General features: G+C 35.5%; 1 protein-coding gene across 2 annotated transcripts in view; it reads right to left on the bottom strand.

The window, feature by feature from the left end:
• Positions 1-3,220: 3,220 nt before the first annotated feature.
• LOC131159353 (protein RBL-like) overlaps positions 3,221-16,767 on the bottom strand; it is a 36,751-nt gene continuing 23,204 nt past the window's right edge. For both annotated transcript variants that reach the window (XM_058114210.1, XM_058114211.1), the window contains exons 4-6: positions 8,440-9,527; positions 8,100-8,361; positions 3,221-3,542 (exon numbers count right to left, since the gene is read on the bottom strand). In XM_058114210.1, the coding sequence (XP_057970193.1) occupies positions 3,328-3,542; positions 8,100-8,361; positions 8,440-9,527 (1,565 nt within the window). In that variant the 3' untranslated portion in view covers positions 3,221-3,327. The remainder of the gene's footprint in view (positions 3,543-8,099; positions 8,362-8,439; positions 9,528-16,767) is intronic.

Below are 16,767 nucleotides of genomic sequence, written 5' to 3'. Positions count from 1 at the left end.
GTGTATAAGCCCAGGACACCCGGCCATACCCCCAAAAAAATTTATTTTTATTATTATTATTATTATTATTATTATTATTATTCTACTATATTTTGTGTTCTACTATCTCTTATATAAAAATGACTTTATTTCTTTTTTGACACATAAGAGATTTTGAAGAAATCACACGTGCATCATTTTAGAATGTAATTTCTTTTGTATGACAAATTGAGATTGTTAATTAAAATAAAAACTTATAGTCTTATTGATTGTAAATGAATTTATATGTATGTCTAATATTAACTTTCATTATCTTTTTTGAAATACATGTCATGCCAATGAATTCAAAATAGTAAGTTAATATTTTTTCTAACATCAAATTAACGATTGTTAAAAGTAACTTTAAGACAATTGATTAGTTTGTAAATAACTTAAGAAGGATTATTAAATGCAAAAATGCAAAAACTATTCTTCTAAATATAAATTATAGCAAATAATGTTTCAATACTTAATAAAAACTATTAATTAAGTTTTATTTAAGTTTTTAAAGATTATTTCCTTAATTAATTATTGTGTGTGTATAATGAAATTTAAATAAAACTTATTTATTCGGTAAATAAGAATGGAATATAATTTTTATTTATTTATAATTTTATATATTTTTCATTTCACCCTCAATTCATTTCATTATGGTGCACCAAACACTTGTGACTTTTTAACTAATTGCTTTTACAAAGCACTGTGCATGATAACAACCCATTCAATTATACTATAAAAAATATATATTATCGTTAAAAAATAATATTTTAATTTAAGATATATGTTGTTCAAAAAATAATATTTTAATTGGAAAAATGAGTTTAAAAAAAAAACTGAACGCTCAAAAAAGTTACTATGTAAAAAAAATTACTATTAGTAATTAATAATATAATAAAATTGAGTCGATGATAAATTAAGGATCTATTTGGTATCGTTGTTGTTTTCTATTTTTTGTTTCAATTTCTTTACAGTGAAGAAATAGAGTATAAAAATGCATTTATTTATATTGTGAGTTTTTCCTTCTGTTATCGATTTTCAACTATTTGCCAAAAAATTGAAAACCAAATTTTACGATTTACAGTTGTTTTGACAATAAAAATTTTAATATCTAGAAATAGCTTTTTTGGATTAAATTATTTATTTTTATTTTATTTTAAATTAAAATCAAAATTCAATGATCATATGAATTTAAATATAATAAAAAGAAAAATATACATAAATTTCAAAAAAATAGTAATAAAACCAATTACAAAATACTTTTACTATTTTTAATAGTCATGTCCAAAATAATTTTTATTGTAAAGTAAACTTTGAAAGTAGAACAATTAAGTAAAATAATTATAATAAATTTTATTTTTATTATAGTAATTTTTTAATACATATTATTTGTAATTTTATTATTTTAATCATATTTTTATAATATTATTTAATCTAAAATGAAAGTGAACATATTTTAATTAAAATTTTAATTTATATTAGTTTTATAAATATTAACTAAACAAGTTGCTAGTTTCTAACTTTTAGTTTTTGTTTCTCATTTTGACAATGATACGAGACAACCGCCATGTTAACTTGATATACTTAGATATTTAGTAAATTTTTTTGTGTTGAATTAAAATTAATGGGTTGAATTATAAAAGGAGAAAAATTAGTGGGTTTTTAAATTTTTGTCAATAACCCAAAAATGTAATGATAAATCAAATAATATTCAAATAAAAAAATCCCATTTTTATGGACCTATGCAATCAAACGTTTTGGCAAGAAATTTGACTATATCATCTCAATTATATTAACCACCCAATCAATTAGATATACTAATTCCTACTAAACTATTGAACTGAATATTACGTTACCTCTCATTTTATTTAAGTTTCTATTTGAAACTTCAAAAAAATTCAAAATAAAATATGAAGAAATTTATACTTATTTTTCATGTTTAATTATCTAGAAATTTAAAAAAAAAAATTTTAAAGTATCAAATTAATTAACAAGATTTTAATTCTACACATTATTAACATTTTAACTCCGCCTGTGATGCACTTAAATGTCCTAATTTTTTCACACATAACCGGTCCCAAGCCCGGGTTAAGGAGGAGGGTTACGTTAGGTAGCTGACAGCCAGCGTAAAATTTGTCAGATCACTATGATATGAATCTTTACCTAGCCGACCCCACTTAGTGGGACTAAGGCTTGATTTTGTTGTTGTTGTTGTACATTATTAATATTTTATCTTCCTTATTTTAATCAGGTTGAAATAAATTTTTATTTTTAATTATTTGATATAAAGATAAAATAGAATCAAATAAATTTTGATAAATTTATTTTTAATTTTTCTTCCCTCAAAGATACTTGATACAAATTACCCACAAAGATTTAAAAATTAAAGAATTAAATAGGGGGTAGGGAGACGTCTATCCTCAACCTCTCTTAGCTGTTTTCTCCCCTTAATTCTCTCCTCTTTTCCCCAGCCACCCTAACATCAATAATGCTTCACTGCTTTTAGTCTCCAACGAGCAAACCATTCCAAACCCCACCCCTTAAAAAGATAAGAGAAAAAATTCTGTTCTCATTTTCAGATCCCTCATCTTCAATGAAATCAACAGTGGTCGACTACAACCACCACCAAAATTTTAGACCCATCCACTAGCTGGCCGTCTTTGTGGACCTCACGTACGGCAATACAGCTGTGTGCACCTGACCAAAAATAAAGGCATTACCACAGCTTCTCTCTGGCCGAGTTAGGTGACCACATAACTATTTTGAATTTTGACTATAGGGCGACCAATTCAATTCCTGCATTTGCTAGAAAACGTTGACTTGCAAATGAAGAACGAAGGGCGGCTTGCAAATAAAATAAGTACCAAACTAGTTGGACTGGTAAGCAGCTTCATCCATCTAACCTGGACGTTCAATTTTCTCCACTCTCAACCACCTCTGCCTCCACCAAGACATCGCTGCTCCAGTCCCAAAATACAAAACTAAAACATCAATGCCCTGCATCTGGGTTGGAGTCCATGCCCTGCATTCCCGTGGATACGCCTATGACAAGGGATTTTCATTTATCCTGTTCCACCTGGGTTCTAGCAAAATCCAATCCCAAGAGAAACAAGCGCCACGCCAGCCCAGCCCAGCCCAGTGGCTACATTACTTCAGAACAAAATTATCGACCAGCTTTTTCTGATGTTCAATGCAGGCAAAAGCATAATGAACCTGGTTAATGCAATTTTGATAAATATAACTAATTCAACAGTTACTTCCAGGAAACAAAGAAATTTATAAACATGAATAAAAATTACAAATAACTACAATCTAATTGTAGTCATCAGCAAAATCGTCAGCATATACACCAGTGTTATCCTGTTCAACTATAGACCTGTTTTTAGGTTTTGATGATTTCCCAGAAGATTTGATCTTCTTACTGGGTTTCTTCACCTTCTCTGCCTGCAACTCCAACCCCTTCTCTGACGGTCTCCGTCTCCGTTTCAAATGTGCCTCTCCATTCTCCGCAATAGAATTATCTAAAGCTGCAAGGGAGTAAAATCCCAAAGGGAACATTAGAATCCCATCACAAAGCTTGAAAAGGCTCAAACAATTGAAATGCGGCATATGGATGTCTATTGAAAAATGAAATTAAACAAATAGAAACTGCATCTATGTAACATTTATTATTACTTCCTTCTGTTGCAGACCCTAACAAGGACCATTCATATCATGCTCACGACCGCTTCAGAGATTCAAAGCAATGCCATTTTACTTTCTTAGTGGCACTTGGGAACCGTTCTCTATAATAGCCATGGCTAGAGACATGATACCAATTCCACAGTTCTTTTAATAAAGGTTAGTTCATAATGCCAATTATAAAGCAATTGCTTTTCATCAGTCACATTAAACAATCTCTACACAGAACTTGAGGATATTTTTAGAAAATATTTTTTAGATGAAGCTTCTAAGATGCATCACTTTCTCCCTCATCTGCCCCCCCCCCCCCCCCCACCTTCCTTTTTTCTCGTATGACAGCAATTACTAAATCATGGCAGTCACAATCACTCGCACCTGCATCATATGCATGAAATTTACCAAGAAAATTCCCAAGCGCGAAAAGATTGAATCAGATATATTGAATTTGTTTGCCAGCTATTTACTTTTGTTTCACATGATCAAAGGTTCGCCTATTCAAAAGTTGTTTGTGGAAGCTATAAAGGATCAAGTTCCTACTCAGCACATAACAGTATGAGACTACAGGCACAACTTGGGTTTGCATATGAACCATTTGAAAACATGAGTAGGTGGATTTTGGTTGTGTTGAGAAGAGTTTAAGTTGACAGTGTGATATGCTGGAACCAACCATGTTGTGTTGAATTAAAATGAGAATTCAAGAACCCTGACTCAACTCAAAACGGGCCCACACAAAAATAGAACAAATACTAATATAGGGATTTTATAAATGATCATAAATAAATAAAATGTCAAGGTCCTCAAGATGTGTATCAAGAGAGGGGGGCTGTTTACACATGCAATATGTTACAAAAAATCAAAATAAAAATTCCAAATATACAAATGTGGCCTTGTACACAGGTGCATACAAATAAAGAGACACACACAAATATACACATGCATTCCTAAGTCAAAATCCATAGATTGCAATTCAGAAGCTATACACAGAAACACATAAATAGATGAATGCACACTAAATACGTACAGAAACACATGCATTCATATATAAATCCATATATTGCAATTCAGAAGCTAAAATGTTTTTTTTAGAGGGAAGAAGAAATTTATCAAGGATACAGATTACAAAGGATGAGAAACCAAAATGTTTTTTTAGAGGAAAGAAGGGAAGGATATACAGAGGATGAGAAATCCTCAAAATAAAGAAAATAGAACAAAAAGAAAACTAATAGGGAAACAAAATTAAGCTAATAAAGCCAACCAATCTTGTAATAGCCCAAAAATCCATACTGCCAAAAATACCCCCTAAAGAAAAAACACACATGGAAACAAAAAAATACAATTCTGTCCCAATATCAAATAAGGAGATGAAGCACAAACTCTAAAAAGCCAAGAGATTCCCTCTATCCAAAGTGTCCATGCAATGGAAAAAATTGCACTGTCACAAAATCCTTGCTTTCTTTGCCTTCCAAAACCTCTAAATCCAATAAATAAAAAGCCTCCAGAGAATGAGGACAAACCCAACACTCTCACAACAAACTGATAGGTTTGTACCATAAGCATCACGCCACACACAGCAGGGAAGGAATAAATGAGCATGATCCTCACTACTAGTGATAACACACATATCAGGAGAGAGAACCATACTGCATCTAATTGTTGGGGTTATCCCAATTAAGAAAGGTCATCCACACAAACACTTTGACCTCTGGAAGAGTTTCAGCTTTCCACACTCAATGAGCAAGAGGAAATGAATGGGAAAGTCCAATTTAGATGATAATAAAAAGATTTAAAATAACAAAAAAATTCCAGAAGTATTCAAACACCAAATCCTAACACCCCCACAATGAGGATACCAATACGAATCCAATAAACTCAGAAGTGAAGCTCCTCCATCTCCCTGTTTTTTTCAGATTCATACAGTAATTGGAAACCCCCAAAAGAAAGAAGAAATAGGTGCCTCAGGAGACAAAAGCATGACTTCAAAAAAGAATGCAAGGCAACCAAAAACATACTTCTCAAAGTCAAAGGTCCTTCCAAAAACGAAGCCTACAACCATGTTCCACTTTATATTTGGTATGCAGAAAGAAGAAATTATTTTCTTTTCTCAACAGATGAATCTCAATTTTCTTCAAAATGTTTCCTCATTTCAAAATCCATCTACGGGCTTCCTTTCAATGAGCAACCTTTTGACTCCTAAAATTAACATAATTTTCTTACTTACCAGGAGTATTTCCCTCAAAAGTGAAAACCAACAATAATACCACGTAACTCATCCTCATGAGAATTACAATTCTTAGAGGAACCTTCCGCTTTTCATCCCCAATGGGCAGCCCACTGACAAAACTCTCTTCTACAAGATTAACCTCTCTCTAATAAATTTGTTGATTTTTTAGAAACTAACCTTTCCAAATCCACTTCTTTCCCTCTATTATTTCTGAAGCTGCTGCATCTGTCCTCTTGGCCCCCATGAATCTGCCTTGAAAATGAACAAAGCACCACTGGCTTATCATCTATCTTCTGTTCAAAGGCTTTATCAAATCCATCTCATGGGCTTTTAAGGAATGAAAATGGGCTTTGTCCAAAACAGGAGAAAGGGGAGATTGACAGTCAGCCGGCAGATCTTGGGCTTTAAGAATAGAACTTTGAGCCTGCCCATTAAGATGACCTAGCTGATGAATAACTGGAGGTTTCTCCTTTTCATTAAACAGCCCAATTTATTTCTTCTTTCTGATTATGGACTTTTTGAACAGACAAGTCCAACGGTGTTTTCATAAGGTCCCATCTTTATCTTAAATTCAGCCCAGGTCTAAAATAATCATCTAGACCCAAGCTCAAATCACCAAGCCTTCGACACACTATCTTCCACGAATGAAACTCTATCTGTCCCTGGAACCATCTTCTCCCCATCCAAAATCCTTCCTTTCTCCATGAAACCACTTGGCTCCAAGAATGATTATCACTAATCGTACTGCTATGGTGCTACCTTTACAATCAGTCAATCAGCACCAGGAAGAATAAATTTCACCATTGCACTAAATTCTTCCCCAACAATGTCCTCCATTACTCCAGGAACAAAGACAGGAAAAACCTCTTACCCCTCCATCCATGCGCTAAATCCACAAACTTCCCTACCCTTGTTGCACAAATCACCATTCAGTAAGTCACATAGCCCGCCAAAAGCTTCAGAAACTCTTACCCAAACTTACAAGCAATGATGGAAAACCATCAGAGAAACAGTTTAGTGCAACTGACGATAATCTCACCAAGTGATTGAATAAGCAAAAACCTCCCCTACTTTTTCCAATCTCAAATCGAAAGTCTTAACTTTTATTGGATTGAACGGCCCTCTGAAATCATGAACTAACACCAACAAAATGCACAGTGAGAGTGAAAGAAAAATATAGGGTAGGTTTTGTGAGAGAGAGAGAGAGAGAGAGAGAGAGCTCATCACAAGAGAGAAGTTTTTACAGAATTAAAATTACCCTGCTTCACTGGAGATTTAACCAGCTGAAATCATCAAATCACCCCAACCTCCACCAAGCACAATAAACTGATAATGAAGATCTGAGACCATAGTCCCCTCAGTATTTCCGCTAAGGAAATGTTTTTAGACACCCAGCAAAAATATCAAAGTAAAACAGGCTTACCATGCATATTCCTTTGTTGAGACATGAAGAAACACAACCATAGAATAGTTGTGTCTAAAAGAAACAGAAACAGGAAAGAGCAACGTATAAGTTGAGTCATGAAGAAACATCACAACCTTACCAAAGCCAAAGACGATAGTTTTATAAGCTACTGAAGGCACAAAGTCAAAGAAACTAAAACAGGAGCAAGGTATAATGTCTCTCTCCCTCCACATCATCATCACTTCTCACATTTAAGTAAATCTGAACAATCGTAGCTCAGTTGATCAATTAACATTGCCTTCCATATTAGGTTTCTGTGTGCAATTCTTTTCCTCTCCTTTTTTCCTGTTCACAGAAAATTGTGAAAATTTTGCTTTTTTTCAGATTGAAGAATCTGAAGCTTAGATGTATCCATTTTGGATTTTGATTCTCTTTTTTCAGTGGAATCATGTATTATAATTAAATTTTCTACAATTAAATCCAGCAATTTGTAGATATTTATCACTATAAATGTGATCTGCCACCACCACCAGGACCATTTTTATGAGATGATTCAGATTCTCATTTTATTACTTTTTTGGCCGCTAGGCAAAAGGCTAATTATTTGTGAATTGTTGCCTGGTTTCCAACTCAATGTGGTTCTGAGCAAGGTCTGGCATGACATAAGAACACCTGTACATTTATAACAAATACTTGGGGGGAGGAGAGGGGGGGAATCTTAAATTAAGGTACTTGCAACTTCATGGACAGTATATACATGCAAAGCAAAAATGTTACCTTCAGCTGGACTAAATGCATGGTTCACTGCTTGCCCATTTTGTCTTGCTTCTTCTGAAAGAGGGGATCCTGAATAATTGCTATCAACAAGCTTTGAAGAACTTCCTACACACTTATCCTGCTGCTCAGGAACATCAGGGCAAGGAATGGCTGGCAAGAAGCACAGTTCTTCCTGAGACATATCCGAATCACTGAAAGCTGAATCCTTCTCCAGTGTCACGATATCAACTTCATCATCCTCATTGACATCTGATTCTTTCACCTGCAAATGTACAAACATTTTACAAACAACAAAAAAGGAGGATTTAGTGATCTACTTGGATGGTTTTTAACCTCTTACCTTTTCACTTTCAAGCATAAGATCAAATTCATCTTCTCTCTCTACATACTCCTCATTTTCCTCAAGTTCTTTGAAGTCTGGAGCAAATGCACTCCAGTTCTCAGTATAATCTTTCGCCCAAATATAGACCAAACCAGTTAGGGAAACAGAAACAACAATAGGGTGAACAGGATGCCATGCTAGATCAAACAATGCTTCCTTAGGACCTTCAAGGATTTTAACAAGATGCCCAGCTCTATCCCATATGTAGATCTTGTGCTCTCCTTTGCTAGCAGAACCGCCAACTACCCACTCACCATCACCACTGAAACAGGGTGCTTTCCAATGCATTTTGGTGATTGAATCTTGAAATTCTCGGAAAAGTGCCAAGCACTTTGATCCAACAGCTTTCAACTTCTCAAACCCATCTAGCTCATCAATGGTCTTGTTCAGTTCATTAAGGACACTAAGTGCGCCTTTCAAGGGCAGAAGGTTCTCATAGATCCTGATTATCCGATCATTTGAATTTGTTAGAAGATATTGTCCATTCCGACTGAACACAATGTTCTTTATCACAGCAGCACCAGAAATGGGAACAATGCCACACACTTGGATGCTTTTGTAATCTATTATAAGTATTTCTCCTTTAGAGTTTCCCACATAGACCAAATCCCCATACTTGTTGAAGCAAGCAGCAGTTGGAGTGAAAGGGAGAGAACCATCTGAAAATTTGGTGCGTGAAGAGAGGGAAAGTCCAGCACCAGCATCAGAAACTGAAACTGGAAGCACTGTTGTGCTTCCTGTGTCCAAATCAACAATCATGGGAGCAGATGACAGAGGGCATGCCAGGCAAAGGGATGGAATTGATGAACCAGGATATAGACGAGCTTGTAGTGGGGTTTGCTGGAGGGTTGTACGTGTTATCTTCTCACCATTGACCACATCCCAAAGCGTTAATGACTTGTCAGCAGCAGATACAAGTATCCGATGACCATATTTTGACCAACAAACACTTGTAATGGCAGCAATGCAGTCTTTATCTCGCAGCTCCTTAGCAATTCCCCTGGTCTCGAAATCCCAAATAATGCAGCTTCCATCAGAACATCCAGCTGAAAAAATAATGATACAGAGCATCAGACCTGCGCAGCTACAGCCTAAATGACAACAGAAAAATATTTCCAAAACAAAAAATCTTCTACAAAACTGCACAACCACAATCCATGCCAAGAGTATGGGATTTGGTTGCATTATTAACTCTCTCTCTCTCTCTCTCTTTTTGGATAAACAAAAAATTGTATTAGATGTCCACCTTTTAAAAAGGAAACAGCCAAGATGATCGGAAAAAAAAAACAAAAACAAAAAAAAAAAAAAAATGGAAGCAAGACATCTCAATGAACCAAAGCCAACCAGTCCTTCTGTAAGTCTTCCAGAGAAACATGACAAAGAAAAACACAAGAAACGCAACTCTACTACAAAGCAAGTTAACAGAAGCAGCCACAGCTCTGAAAATTCTGGCATTCCTCTCCAAACAAACACACCAAATAAACACCATAACAACGCACCACTAAAAAGTTTTCTCTTATTCTCCCCTTACCAAACTCCCCAAACATAATCACATAAAAAGCCTTCAATATGGAGACGGCCAGGGGAAAACCCAGTTTTTACCAAAAAAACTGAAGTACTCATTCCAAACAGCCAAAGTGAAGGGGCAGTGTAGAAACAAATGGGAACAAGTCTTCTCACTCAAAGCAACCGGCACAAACATCAGGTAACAGTATGAGACAATTTACAGATACAAAATTTAGGCATGTCTTTCTGAAATCCAATAGATAAAGTGATGCTATCGATCAGCCTATTCCCTCCCTTCTAATGTTAGCTCGAATGATTATGTTCATGACAAAGTAGGTAGGCATGTTACAGAAGCCAAAAGATAGACTTTGCTTCCCAATTCCAAGAACTTGTTCTCCTAAGACTACCGGTTTATATTTTCAAAAAACAAAAGAAGGCTCCAAAACCTAGATCCAATTTTACAGCCGTTTGCCCTACAGGCTAGTCACACACATTTCTGAAGTCCATGCCCTAAAGATTTTAGAGAAATTTTCAGCCATGATGTGGGAGAAAATGTGAATGATTAAGTTGATCTCTGCTTATTGATATCCTGGATTATGTTTCCTCCTCTATATCCACATTTTATGCCATGTTCTACTTAATATGTAGAAATTTGAGCATTATTGAACTTGCATGATTTCAGATAAGAGATGAGGTATTTGAAAGAGATTTATGTCAGTAAAGTGCATGCAGTTAGTGGCTGAGAAACAATGCAATGCCAGACAACAGTACGAAAGAAAGGATGAGAGAAGAAGAAGAAGAAGCAGAAGAAGACAGAAACACCAAGGATATTCTGATTTGCAATTGAAAACTAACTCTAACATAAACTACCAAATGTATTTATACCTTAGATTTAACTAAAATGCATCATTACAAATTAACCTCAACTTAACAGAAACAATAAATAACAAAGTCTAGTGCATGCATCATAATTTCCTAAATATAAAGCCTAAAATATGTATGCCAAATGCAATGATCATTGTAATCTTCTGTCATATGCATTTATACAAACAAAACATCAATAATCATTCAGTTCAAACACTTCGCAATTTAAAAAAAGAACACAAATACTCACAATTTGATTTTTACTCTTAGTATCTGAATAAAAACGCAATGACCTCAATTGCATAAAGCATTACTCATTTGCAATCATTCACGTGGAATGTTCATGAGGAAAAACTAAATAGTTTAAGATATATGCATGCATATAAATATCTGCATATGGTAATTTAGTGTGTATGTGCATTCAATCTTACTTGTAACATTTGACATAATAATATTTATACAACATTTAATGTAATGAGTGGACCTTGGATCAACAGTAAGGTTCTTCCTCGTGACCGTTTGGTCACAGGTTCAAGTCCAGGAAACAGCCACTCTACATAAAAGCAGTGGTGAGGCTGTGTACACTGACGACAAGCAGGAAGCCTAGTGACAAGGGTGTGCCCTTTAATGTGATGCTTAATACTTGGTTTTAAATAATATTTAATAATATGCAGTTGACAATATTTAATGTAATATAAATCCCTTATTAACAACTTCTATGGAGCTTCCGCCTTATATGATTCTTAGAAAGAGGTTTATTAGTTAATCATAATATATCTGTTAAGACCTATGCCGGTCTTTTTACATAATATTATGTGTCCATCTAGGAAAGAATGCCCCTAGTCATGATATTGTTTAAAAGATCAGCCTAAAAATAAAATAGAGCAGGAAAACAGAACAAAAATCTATAAAACCTTAAAAAATTTCTTGGATTACCAATTAACCATACAGTGACCTGCAACGTTACTCTACCAAGTATATACTGATGTTGCATTGACATTCCCATGGATATACTATCATATGAATGTCAGGATTTGTCCATCACACAAATTCTTAAAAAGAAAATAGAAATTGACATGTCTAGTCTGGACCCTAATCTATCCGGGCATGTTAAAGTAGGAAAGTATAACATCCCAATAAACCCCAAAGGGATGGGATGACAGCATAATGGGAATACTTTTGTTTGGTTCACATTATAAGATTCCCAAGAATGTACAATGTCAATGTCAATGTTTAGTTCAACATGGGAGTCTTGACAAGCATTTTAAATAAGATTACTATTTTACCCTTAATCTATGCATAAGCAATATATGACGAACAGTAATATTTTCAGTACAAAAACCAATTAAGAATACCTACCAAACTAAATCCATGCCTTAAAACTTTCAACTATCATAAACAAAAACACACACACACAAACAATAATCCAATTAACCAGAATAATGGAGGGAAATATGCTTTCAAAATTTCAACTATAATGTTATTATAAATAATAATAATTCCATTTTTTTTTTCTTGATTTCAGTTTTTGTTACCATAATAATTAATTATTATAAATATAATTACATGTAATAATACTATATTACGGGGCATTAATGTCCAACCATCCAAAATAATGGGGGTAATTTAGTCCAAAAAATAAGATTCCCATGAGACTTACCCATGGGGTGGCATGGGAATGAGATTACCACGTTTTATGGGAATCTTTCATTCCCAGAGAATGTGAGATTCCCAACATGTCAGTTTTCAGCACCAAAACAAACATGGGAATGTCATGCCATGGACTAACATCACATTCCTAGGATGTTGGAAGAACCGCAAACCAAATCTCCCCTAAAGATTTTGTGGAGACAACTTAGTGTACAGACACCAATAATGTTCGTCTAAGAAAGCAAATTATGTTCTTATTTGACATTGACATAAGAATGGACATCTAGCATACACTATCTAATATAGATGCACCCACTGAAGTAAATTCTGAAAAATTAGACACATATCTGGGATGGCAATCCACATCCAACACTCCAGACCCAGCACTGCCCCCAGCACCTATTCAAAAAATAGAGAATGCTAGGCTGGGGCAGGGTTAGGGCTGTTTCTAGATTCTGACTCGAGTTAAAGACAGCAACAAGGTACACCAACATTTTTACATATTTTTGTTTCATTAGGTTATTACTTCAAGTCTTCAATATATATGCATACTATTTTATGTATTCATTACATTATTTTCACCTTTATACTTAAAATATCTACAAATACATGAAATAATAATTTTAGTTACACATGCACACATGGACAATTTAGGGATTTGATCTTACCCACAAAAGCAAGGACTGATAAAAAAACGAGCCAGGCTGCCACATTTCCATCGCTAGACATGTCAATGCTGATTTAGAATCCACTCAAGCATACGGATGGATATGTGGTGTGCTACGTACAATATGATGACTTATGCCAAAAGGCTCCTATTTAGAAGTGGCCATGGCACTTAAAGCTACCAACCAAAATGTCATGAGCCAAGCTTGGTTCAGGGCATTATGATTGCTTGTGACCACTTGCCTTGTGTGCATGCGATGGGTTATCATCATGTAAATATTAGTATAGCTTTTATGCTTCGACTCTGTTTATGTCTTACTATAGAAAAGGGAGTATGACTCCTCAGAAATTTTGATGTTTCCTAGTGCCAGAGCTAAAATAACATATAAAGCTCTTTAGGAGAGGGTGAGTGTTAATCAATATTGTAAAACTGATTAGCATTGTTAAATGTGTTAGCCTACTTGCCTCCCTTGCTAAACGCACATTGCATACAAAGGTATTCGTTAATAAATTATGTTGCTTCAATGTTTATCGCTTGTTTGCCATTTACTTCAATAAATTAATTACTACTTCCATTTACTTTACATTCAACTACTATGAATGTGTTTCTGTGGTAAACAGCAGTAATCTTTTATTGAGTAGTTAAACAAGAGTGCTTCAGCTAGTGCCTCACGACCCTTCACAACGTGTGAAATATTCAGCCCATGATAGTCGGTATCAAAACTTGGTTACTTGCTACGTGAATTATGTTGCCTTCGTTTGTAGGATTGTGTTCAACATTGGTAAGAGACTGCCAACCAATAGTGACAGATTGAAGAGCTGGAGGCATAGGCTTATACAGCCAACAATGTGGCCATGGAGATGGTCAAACTTGCTGAACTTGTTGATGCTTTAGAGGGATCACAAAAATGTCAATAGAGTTCTATGATGGAAATGTCAGGTACAGTAGAAACTTTGCAAACTCCAATGGCAGATCTGACTGCAAAGATGAACTGATGGTTCTTGCTATGGGAAACTCCAATGCTCCAGAGTGAAAGGGAACCAGGTTGCCAAAACCCAGAATGTTTGGTGGTGCCCGTGATGCTAAGGAGTCGGAGAATTTCTTATTTGACATGAAGCAGTACTTTTGTGCAATGAGGATCGACTGAGAACAGGTAAAAGTAACTACAAAAAAAATGTACTTGGTTGGTGACGCTAAGATATGGTGGTATACCAAGTACGATGAATCTGAAAATGGACGCTATGTAGTTGATTGTTAGGAAAACTTAGAAAGAGAGCTCAACGTAAACTGAGGGACCTTAAGTCAATCAAGGATCATGTGAAACAATTTTATGCTTTGATTGTTGAACATTCGATTCGAGACATGTCAATGAAAGACAAGCTATTCTATTTTCTTGAGGGGTTGAAATCGTCGGCAAAACTTCATCAACAAAAAGTTTAAGACTTACCTACTGCACAAGTTCTCACCAAATGCTTAATAGACTATGCTGGAGAGAGTTCCACACCGTCCAAAGAGAGTGGTATGGGTGGAAATGGTGTAAAATCTTTCAAGAAGGAACAAACCCAAAAGTAGGGGAGCCAACACCAAGGAATCAACTTCAAAGGAAGCTTTGTCATCTCAATCATTCAACGTACCCAATGGTAAGGGTAAGATGGCATGCTTCCTATGTCAAGGCCCTCACAAAGTTTCTAAGTGCCCTCGCAAGTCATCACTCAATACCTTACTAGCTTCCACTGCAAAGTGGCCATTGCATGATGATGAGGATGAGGAAACCCCAAGTTCGATTAGTGAACACATTGGGAAGGCCGATGAAAGAACCAAAAGTTATCCAAACTAAAGGGTTAATGTTTGTTGACTTGTGGATCAATAGGAAGAGCAACTATGCTATGGCTGATACCAAGGCTGACAATAACTTGATTCCACAAATAGAAGTGAGGAGACTCACCTTCTCCTTAGAGAAGAATTCAAGATGCATAAAAACAGCTAACTCCATAGCTCAAGCTACTCTAGGAGTGATTGTGAAGCTTGACAATGGGCAGGACATGCAAATTTCAATTGTGTGGTAGAATGATTTCAAAGTGATTCTTAGAATGGAATTCTTGAGGGAGACTGAGGCAGTACCGATACTAGGCAATTCCCTTTGTCTAACGGGAGACCACCCTTGCATGGTGCAAGTCGTTGCAAAGAAAGGAGATGTTGAGAAGTTCCATTATTTTATGCAACTCAAAAAAGGATTGAGGAGGGTTGAACAAGCATATCTTGCCATACTAGTGGTAGATGAAGAAGTAGGCAAAGAGCACGTACCTACTGGCATCCAAGTTGTGTTGGATAAGTATAAAGTTGTGATACCAAACAAGTTATCTCACAACTTTCCTCTCAACAAGGCGTGGAGCACAAGATCAAATTGTTACTAGGAGTGAAGCCATCTGCTAAAGGATCATATCCAATGGCTCCTCTAGAGTCAACAAAGTTAAGAAAACAGCTTGATGAATTGTTGGAAGCAAGCAATATACGTCCTTCCAAACCACCATTCGGAATACCAATGTATCAGAGGAAACGCCATGGAAGTATGCGGATGTGTGTGACTCTCGCGCACTCGACAAGGAAACTATGCACAACAAGTACCCTATTCCACTAATTGTTGATTTTGTTTAATCAGCAAAGTCATGCAAAGTACTTCACCAAACTTTACTTGCAGTCAAGCTACTATCAGATAAGAATAGCAAATGGGGACGTACCGAAGACAACATGTGTGACATAGTACAGGGCATATGAGTTTTTAGTGATGCCTTTTGGGTTGACAACTGCACCAACAGCATTATGCACCTTGATGAGCCAGGTATTTTAAGAGTACCTCAATAAGTTTGTCATGGTTTGCTTGGATGACATTGTTGTCTATAGTTTCACTCTAGGGGACACTAAAGGAGAACAAATTGGGTGTGAAGAAAGAGCAGTGCTCTTTTGCTCGGCAGAACATAAAATTCCTTGGTCATGTGATCGAGCAATGTCATATCCAAATGAATGTTGAAAAGGTAAGGGTTATTCAAGACTAGAAGATGTCAATGACAATGAAAGAGTTGCATTCCTTTCTTGGACTTGCCAACTATTACAGAAAATTCATGGAGAGGTATTCAAGGAGAACTACTCCTTTGACAAAACTGCTAAAGAAGGATAATGGGTGGAACTAGACAGAGAAGTGTCGGAGAACCTTTGACAACTTGAAGGAAGCCATGATGCGAGATCAAATACTTGCCCTTCTAGAGATCAGGAAACCCTTCAAGGTACAAATAGATGTGTAAAGAATATACCCTTGGCAGAGTTTTGTTATATGGGGAACATCCTGTTGCATATGTGAGTCATAAGCTTAGTGAAGTCAACAGAGGTACAAAGCTCAAGAGAAAGAGAAGCTAGCGGCGATATGTTGTCTTCATGTGTGCCAGCACTACCTACTTAGTTCAAAATTTGTGGTGAAAATAGATAATTTAGTTGTTAGTCACTTCTTTACACAACCAAAGTTATCACCCAAGCAAGTCTATTGGCAAGAATTCTTGGCAGAATTTGATTTCTCATTTGAGCACAACGCGAGGCAGATGAACCAA

Source organism: Malania oleifera, chromosome 7 (assembly GCF_029873635.1).
Source record: "Malania oleifera isolate guangnan ecotype guangnan chromosome 7, ASM2987363v1, whole genome shotgun sequence".
In the NCBI taxonomy this organism is placed as follows: domain Eukaryota; kingdom Viridiplantae; phylum Streptophyta; class Magnoliopsida; order Santalales; family Ximeniaceae; genus Malania; species Malania oleifera.
The sequence above is the reverse complement of the archived record's forward strand: the minus strand, read 5'-3'. Positions and strand labels throughout refer to the sequence as shown.